The sequence below is a fragment of the Electrophorus electricus genome, chromosome 6, assembly GCF_041902795.1.
Source record: "Electrophorus electricus isolate QZ-2024a chromosome 6, ASM4190279v1, whole genome shotgun sequence".
NCBI classification, from domain to species: Eukaryota; Metazoa; Chordata; class Actinopteri; order Gymnotiformes; family Gymnotidae; genus Electrophorus; species Electrophorus electricus.
In genome coordinates this window covers 16,418,191-16,427,500 of record NC_137502.1, presented here as the reverse complement: position 1 = coordinate 16,427,500, position 9,310 = coordinate 16,418,191, and the positions used below count along the sequence as shown (strand labels likewise).

At 43.7% G+C, this 9,310-nt stretch overlaps 1 protein-coding gene across 3 annotated transcripts in view; it reads right to left on the bottom strand.

Moving 5' to 3' along the window:
• myo7aa (myosin VIIAa) overlaps nucleotides 1–8,897 on the bottom strand; it is a 34,204-nt gene extending 25,307 nt beyond the window's left edge. For 2 of the 3 annotated variants that reach the window (XM_081715822.1, XM_081715821.1), the window contains exons 1-3: nucleotides 8,672–8,897; nucleotides 6,119–6,202; nucleotides 279–392 (exon numbers count right to left, since the gene is read on the bottom strand). In XM_081715822.1, coding sequence (XP_081571948.1) covers nucleotides 279–392; nucleotides 6,119–6,136 — 132 coding nt within the window. In that variant the 5' untranslated portion in view covers nucleotides 6,137–6,202; nucleotides 8,672–8,897. The remainder of the gene's footprint in view (nucleotides 1–278; nucleotides 393–6,118; nucleotides 6,203–8,671) is intronic. The other variant, XM_027009347.3, reaches the window with a different exon arrangement.
• Between the last annotated feature and the right edge of the window lie 413 nt (nucleotides 8,898–9,310).

Genomic DNA, 9,310 nt, shown 5'->3' with positions numbered 1-9,310 from the left:
ACAGAAATGCAGCTGTGTCTGCTCCTTTTGTAATGAAGTAGCCACATAACTACATCATTTAAAAGAACAAGGTAAACACATCAGCCCAATTTACTGGACCAAAATCATTGTCAGTGAATCACACCATCACTACGTAATGTTCAAGTCATTTTTCAAAAGGTTCTGTTCCTTTGCAGTTGCACTCTAGATCTTGCTGTGAGTGAGGAGGTTGGGAAGAACATGCTAAGCGGGACAGAGACAGTACCCAGGATGCCATGCGGTGAAGAGGAGTAACTCACGCTGCCCTCGTCATCCAGAACCTGGATCTGACCCGAGTCACAGAGCTTCACCACCGCCCCGATAGGCACCTCGAACTCCCGGCCAGTCTTCAGGTCCAACCACACATAATCCCCCTAGAATACGAGTCATAATGTGACAGCAACTGATCCATGATCATCTGACATAAGGAAAAATGAGTGCTACCGTAGGACGGAACGGAGACATCATAGACAGTATCATTAGTGAATGGGGCCAAACTGCATGAATTCAAATCTCTTACAAACACACACGGGACTATTGCGCATTTGAGTCTGTTGAAGAAAAGCTTCAAGTACAGTCAGAACATTTAGGGCAGTTGAGTTCAATATACACTGTTCCAGAATTAGATACAACTTCCATATTTTCTGCATGAGGCAGCATTTCCCAGTCATCACCCCAGAGTTCCCCAGCACTGCACAATTTGGTATTTTTCCTGCTCCTAACACACCTGCCTCAACTGCTCAGCTAATTAACAAGCCTTCATGAGTTGCCAAAGGAAATTCTAACATGCAGTTCAGTGGTATTCCAGGGAAAGCCCTGGGAAGCACCGGCTTTGAATAATCACCTACTTTAGCACTGTTTGAAACATCTTTACATCAGTCATTCCCACATCGTCTCTTGGCTTCAACAACCCTTATTGATCTCATCAGCAAATGATCAAGGCCTTCATGAAAAAAGTACTGACAGCCTATATGAATAGTGATTATATGAATCAGATTATGATGATGATACTCCCTCCACACACACACACACAGACACACACACACACACACACACACAGGTTGTACCGGCAGGAGAGTAGATTGTTTGAAGACCGTGTTGACATTCCTCAGCAGTGCCCACTTTGCCTGATCCTTCTGGTAGAGCTCAACGTAATCTCGACGCTTGTACATCCTTCGCAACTCTTATCCATACATGCACTGGAACCTCCAGAACAATTCCCCTTGCTTCCCCGCAACAGTTTACACCCACAGAGACGCACGTGTACGCACACTTCCTTAGCAGGTGTGTGTGCGCGCGTGTGTGTGTGTGCACTGCAGCCTTGTGTGAGACTGACTGACGCAACAGCCACAAGCCCCAGCTGAAAGCCAGGATATTATGCTAAATCGCAGTTTCTTCCTCAGGACCCCCACAGTGAAGTAAAAATATTTTTAAAAAAAACAAACAAAACAAAGCAGTCAGACTTTTCGCCCCAGTCCAGCTTGTCTGGATGACCTCTTCAGACACAGACCCACACAAACAAACACGCATGCAGTGTTATATGGTGACACAGGTCTTAGGAAGTGCTCTCCAATTCCCAGCTAGCCTCTCCAGTCAGACGGTGCAGAACTCAGGGCCCGCTGTCGGACCGACTGCCTAGCGGCTGCTTCCTGTCCTCCGAGTTTAGTCCTCAGACGGTCCCTCTTACTTCCCCCCTCCCGCTGTAACGACACCTTCTCACACACTGCCAAGCTCCTAAAGTGAGTGTCCCCAGGTCAAAAGGCTTAGAGCTTCTCCATCTATCTGCCAGTGGGAGAGGGCCGTGAGGCTGGGCAGAGACAGGTGTGGGTGGGGGCGGATCCTCTGATAATATGCAGCTTTCTAATTAACTATCTATACAGCAGGCAAATCAATCCAGGGTGCAGGAGAACCCTACACCACGAGGACGCAGCTGTCACGTCCAAGGGAGAAACACGGGCAGCCAGCAACCTGGACACAATCCTAGCAACCGGCGCGTGAATAATTGATTCGTACAGCCTTTTGTGAGGGCTTGCCCTTTCTCTCGCTCCTTCTGCTGGATGGCAGGGAAGTACCGGGTACCGAAGCACAACGGTGTTCAAATCAAAAGGGGAATATGATTAGTGTGTCCTCCACTCTGTCCTCATGCTCACTGTGAAATGTTTCTCAACACGGATGTTAATGTCTAAGCTTTGCCGTGTTCCATCGTATGGACCTCAGCTTAAAGCGCAGACGGGGCCACATGCAATAAAAAAAACTCTTTAAATGCAAATGGGCCCTTTTAAAAAGGGCTTTTCTCCATTACTAAATCACATGCTTATCCAGTCACCAGTGTCCCCAGTACCTGACCTCAGCCAAATGGGAGCAGTAAAATCATTACCAGAGACGAGATAGCAGAGCAGTGGGGGAAAAAATGTATGATGGAGTTGGGAGGAATTAGGATAGAATTCTGCTGTCACACATATGTGGAATAAGATATTGCAAGCTGCTAAGGATGCTTGGTGGTTTCAACAACTCGTAACTCAGGTAAATAATTCATGGAACGCAGTTGATCACTATCAGTGACTAACGGGCTTAGCGACGGAGAGTGACATCACCGGTGTATGATGCTGATCTCTTGGGCAGTTGTGTCTGCTGGTGGTTTGTTTGTTTGTTTTACAAACTGTGCTACAATAACCTATAGGTGATGGGGTGCACACTTTTGTAAGTACTTGGTGTAATTTTTCCCCCCACTTTGTCTGTAATCTATTCAGGATACTATGTCACAATCTACCGAATGTAATTCCTCAATAGATAATTCGTAATAAGGTTATTCAGTTTACTTCAGTAAGGTAACATCCATTTCAACTGGTCTGAGTTCAGTCTTATTTATAATGGTTCCAATTTGGAACTTGGCAAGGGCAACTTGTCTTAGATCAGGGTAAAACCACAACTTTCTCTTTGGAGTCCTGTAACATTGCTTGTCAAGGAAACATGTCGCCCCCTACTGTTCATTTTATTTTTTTAGTTCATTTATTTACTCCGTGGTTCCTGTGTACAGTACCTCCGCCCGGCACACTTTGATGGGTATTAATGCCAAGGCCGACATTCCAACTGTTACAGGCAATTGTATATGGTGTTGTGTATTTTATTGTTCTCCATGATGCACCATGACCATTTTATATTGGGTGTGGTATTTGGAGAACAGAGAAAACACAGTGGAACTCATCAAACTGGACTGATAAATGCTGATTGAGCCTGAATCGCATGAGGTCAAGATCAGTTCTCAGAAAATTCAACAGCATGCTCTACAAAGAGCTGGAATTAGACAGCATTGTTGCCAATAGTACAAAAGTATATTAAGTCTATGCAATATATTCTACAAGGCAATATATTAAGTCTATTGCAATGTATTGTAATGTCATTATTCATTAGTGTTCAGCTGTAGGCTAGATCTGGAATAATCTTTACAGCTGCTGTCAATCAGTGATAAAGGGACCATCTGATTCAGATGGATATTCATTAAAATATTCAATAAAAATGACATTTATTTCTACCTCAGTGCATATTGTTTCTGCAAAGCAAAATCTAAACAACCAACCTATACAAGTGGATATAAAGGAACACCTATACAGGATCCAGGTACTCCTTCTCACTATAAATATGCTGTCAGCATTTGTGTCATCACTTACTTTCAATATTCGCAATAATATTCCAATATGACATACAATGTCCATAGAAATATGTAACTATTCTACATGTATATTAATATGCTAATGCAAAAAGCTCAATATTCCTATTTCAGTGATGATTTTAAAAGTTTCACTTTGTATGCAGGCACCGTGGGTGTGTATATTCCCTAACACTACTCTGTCTGGTAGGCTTTACACCAACAATTCACTGCGCCCTTGGCAAAGTGTTTCTGTTTGGGATTCAGTTACAATACATCCTTTGATTGTGAAGTACACTGAATAATTCTGATACTTAAAGGGTAACAACTGCAGAAAAAACCTGAACAAACTAAACAATCTGTTTTATTCCTAAATTAAACAAATTTACATCGAAATCATGATTTAGAAAGACAGCATTTTTAAAATAGCAGATTAAAATGTGATTAAAATGAAAAAATTTAAACTATTCTATAATAGTGCTGGTTTATTAAGCTGTGGTAACAACTGTATCATTGTATCTATTTTCACATATGTATATAATACATATGTAGTTATGCTGGGTAGATGTACACCATGAGAATACACCTAGAGCTCCTAGAGTTACATAACAGCTTATAGTAAAAGTTATAGTAATGTTTCTTTCCTTAAACCATTTAGCCCAACACCACAGCAATGGTGACACTTGAACATATATATGGGCATCATTCATCTACATATGGTTGATACAAATTAAGATTTACTGTCCAATCTGTCCAATCTCACACACTCGCTGTCTCTTTCTTTCTCTTGTAGGGAAAGTGGAGGTGGGGGGGGGGGGTTATAGAAGCCGTGGCTCATACAACTGCCACCCGACAAGAGCCCAGATTTGGCTGGTTTGCCCTTCTGCTGAAAAGGAGACATTGTCAGAGGAGATTAGAGGTACAGAAAGGCTGATGAGCTGAAACCCCCTCGTTCTGTACTGATGAGCTACTGCTCCAAGCCAGTGAGGACAAAATAGTCCCCACTCTATATCGCAGAAAACAAATCAATCTGCAGTCTGAGGACCACTATTTGCAGAAGTTATTTATTTATTTTTGATGGGTCATAAATATTTCTTTGAGAATCATTGCTAATGTAACTATTTGGAATTAGAAATCCAACTGTAGGATGTATTTGCAATAAATCAGCAAAACCTTTAGTTTGACTTTGTAACTTTTTTGAACGTTGGCTTATGACATTTACGGTGACTTGTGTGAAATATCCCTCTGCACACCGGCTGGGGCTTGCCACACACAGCTGGAGTGAGTTTAATATCTTCTCTGGCCAGGCAAGAAAACAGTGTACTGCACCATGCGAATCAACAAACTGAGTTTAGAGCTCAGAAAGAAGAAGAAAAAAAACTTCTTCTGCATCTGTACCTATTTTTGGAGCCACATTAGAAGCATTCATCTAGACATAGTATTACACGGGCAGAGCCCTAAGCTCACTGGCCTGTTAAACAGACAAATGTAAACTTGGATCATGGAAAACCAAAAGATACAGAGTTTGTCTGAGCTGGTTAACAGAAGGTAAACTCCTGTATCTCACCTAGCAGAGTAAATAGTTAATGCTAACAGCATGGGTTTGATTCCCAGGAAGCAGATATACTGCCATAATGATAAATCCAGAAGCTGCTTTGGATAAGACCATCTGCCAAATGATAAAATGAGGAATTTGGAAGCGACAGAGAGAATGGGACTGAAATGAGAAAGTGTGTATTAGAAAATCCATTATGAGAGACCAAAGGAGTGTGAGAAAGATTCAGTGTGAAATGAATGAAAGAAGAGGAATGGCCTTGAGTGTATTCTAAACGTGAAAACCCGGAACAGCTTAACAAGGTCTCTTCTTCCCTAAAGCTGCTTGATTACTGAGCCAGTGTACTTAGAAACTGTGTGCCAGAGGTGGCAGAGCTACACACCTCAGCACAACACGCTTTCGTTGTATGTTTATTTACGAGGTGCCTTTTGGTGTGAAGAGAACATCTTGTGCCCACAGTGTGCCATCACTGTTCTAGCTCTTCAAGGTGTGCGTAAGTGCATGAAGGAAGAGCACATGCGCTCGCGCCCACATGCACAGCTGACATGCACTGCTGTTGCAGTATGGGCCGCTGCTAACGCCGCAGGGTCATTTGTCTTTTCAGGTCAGCGCCACTGTCCTTGCTAGCAGACGCTCACTCGGACGTCACGCAGACGCAGATGTAAAGCTCCTCATTCCTGGCACTTAGACTAGATTGTTCCAGTTCTCCGTCTATACTGTAGATAAATATGCTGCCATTTTTGCACCCAGTAACAAGCATCAAACATGAATAAGCAAAGATTCTTGCTCTGTTACTATTAGTGAGTTCTTAGACCCACAGAATACGCTGAGCGTATGGTAACCACACGTTTATGTGTAATATGTATGCTGAAATGGGGCGTGGAAGATATGCATGTTACCTGCTGAAGAATGACCATGGCTTTAGTGTTTACTGGACATCAGATGTCACCATGGAAAACCCTGAGAGTGTTAAAGAGCAAAAGCTTGAGAGAGAGAGAGAGAGAGAGAGAGAGAGAGAGAGAGAGAGAGAGAGAGAAAGAGAGGGAGAGGGAGAGGGAGAGGGAGAGGGAGGAAATGAAGTACTGCAGTTTAGAAGAATCAGAACCATGAATGACCATTACCGGAAGTTTTTTACATGGATTTTACATTGCACATAATCAGTGAATTTCTCACACACACACACACACACACACACACACACACACACACACACACACACACAAATACATATACCCGTATACATAACACCCCCATACCCTTACATGCACTCACCCCCGCCCCCCTCCATACACACACACACACACACACACACACACACACAGAGTTGTACCCTGTGTGTAAAACAAGCAGACTACAATGGTTTGTAAGACAGAGGAAAAACTAATTATGTATGTGTGTCCTTTGGTGTTTCGGGGGAAGCAAATTAGCAGCTGATTGCTCATTCAGCTGCAAGAAATTGCTGAAATAATTCATCCAGACTGGTCTTGCTCACCAACTCCACCCACCAAGCCCAACACCACACCCACCTTATCCACCCAAAGCTCAATTTAGTTCTCAGAATACACCATCTATGCCACAGCTATAAGAACTCTCTTTTGTCTCCATTACCCTTTCAGTCTCTTTTTCTCTCCATCTCCACTTCTTTCATTCTTTTTCTTTCTGTTTCTCTCTCACACTTTTTCTCTCTCATTCTCTCACTCTACCTCCCTCTTTGTATGCGTGTTCCTCCACCCCCCGAAAACACAAACAAACCTCATGTCGACAGGATGGTGTAATGAATGACCCTGCCCCCCTGGTTCCTGATAAAGACCGGCCAGTGTAATAAGGCACAGACACGCTGGGGTGAGCAGGGTAAATGGGGCGCCACGCATGTGGCCATTAATATTTCAGCGTCTAATTGAGTCAGCAGAGAGCCGGACACCCGGACAGACCCCGGCGTGCAGGGCGCAGCAACGCCAGCCATGGGGGTGCTTCACACACTCAGAGGCAGAACACAAACAGTGCATGTTCAGCTCTGTCTTCATTATACCCTGAATGTCCAATCCCATAGTTAAGCTCAGAATGGAGGAGTTGCTATTATTATAAAATGATTTAATATGACTAAACTATTGCACCCAAGTAGTCAAAAATGTATTTTGAATATTACATATACAATATATATACATATATATATACATACATACATATATATATATATATATATATATATATACACACATATACACACTCCTGTATGTCTTCATTAATCATTAAGGAAATGATCGCCACACACCATTTAAAACTTATTAACTACTGCCATAGACAAAAAGTGGAACTGCAAACCCAATTCTACCTTTATTTAACTAAAGTATACAGTAGCAAGGAGGATTTACACTCAACTGTCAATATTCTATCCTCTCTTGCCAGGCATTTATAGACTAACAAAGCATAATGTGTCACTTGCCTTTCAGGGTGTTGGTCAGTGCAGAAAAAGAGGGAAAGAGAACATACTGGCAGCACTGCAGAGGAAACAGCTAAGTCAAAGAGTAACACCCCCAATCCCATTTTTTTTTAACAAAACAGTCCAGTGAGCAGTTAATCATTACCACTATAACTGTGATAACTTGACATGCAAAACTGTCACCATCAGGGTCCCTCCGCACCGCTGCCTGCACCTGTGGCAGATGCATCACTGCCACACACTGATATATGTCGCAAGTAGAGTTCAAACCAAGTGAAAACTCTTCGAGGCCTGTTATGTATAGATGTCAAGTTTAAGAGAGCAGCTCAGATCAAAGTGTTGAAACCAAGAGAGACCCACAGACTCGTCAGCCGTACGGAGTACCGGAGATGACTATGGAACTAAGCACGTATACAGCAGGAGTCCTTTCACCTGAAACGCTCTCCAATTTCACACAGTCAGGGGTAAAAGTAACCAGTCCAGTCCAACTGGGAAGAAAAACTCAGAACTGGCCAGAAATGATCTGGGGGGGGGGATGCATTTGTTGGCGGGAGAGATAACTGTGCATGAGGAGCAGTGGTGTGTGGGAACGGCCTCGGGGACCTGAAATGAACCCACGATCGTGAGGAGCTGGTGAAGGGAACTAGGTCTCACCGTCAAGCAGAACTATAGCCATGAAAAACTAGCACCAGTGTCTGTAGTTAGCAGGATCATCCTAAGCAAGTGTATATGAAGACAAAACACAAAATGGGACCACTAGCCTTTTCCCGAAGACCATCCGCATTTGGAATATCCCGATCCGTATTCCTCTGTACATCTGTATCAAAGTGCACGTTGAGGTTTACCTCTCTCCAGTGTAAGAAAAAACAAAAAAAGTACTGCGGTCAGAGCTACGATCAGGACGAGGTCTACCAAATCGCAGACGTGTGCTGGAGTACATTGAGAAGGTGAGGAACCATAAGGAGATTAAAGCCTGAGAGAGCATCATTACGGTCCAGGAGCACACACTTACTGCTGGGAAGTTCAGGAAGCCTCCTCTCCTCTCCTCGTCAGGTGAGCCGCTGAGAACAGGCAGACAGTCTTCAGACAGCTCGGCGTGGACGAGTCCTCTTGTAACGGACAAAGAGACCCGAGGCCGTTTTCGCTCGCCTTCTCTCTCTCTGTTTGTCTGAGAGGAGGATGGCTGCAGCACCTGCTGCTCTCGTGGTGTGACAGAATTAGCAGAGTCAGGTCAGTCCTTCCTTTCGGCAGCCCTGATCCCTCGTAAGAGGGGGAGGAGCTTAGGCCAGTCTGAAGGATGGGAGGGAGGGGCTAAGTAGGGGTGCAGAGCAATACAGGAGGTAACCCCCAGTCAACCCGCCCCCCCCCAGTCAGTCGCTGACAGACTTACATGGAGGTACAGAAGCATGGTCACATTTAGACAAAAATGCAAACTCACATAAAAGTGCACATAAAATGTTCATGAAAAACATTAAGATACAAACACCTAGAAAGCCAAGCTTGCATTATAGCAGTCATAGACACCCATTTCTCTTGGCTGGATTTGTTCCCCACCTGTGATGGAACTGAGGAAAATGTCATGTCACCCACACATCACTGAACAGAAACAATGAGCACCTCATGCTACCAGTGGGATAAATATGAACGCACT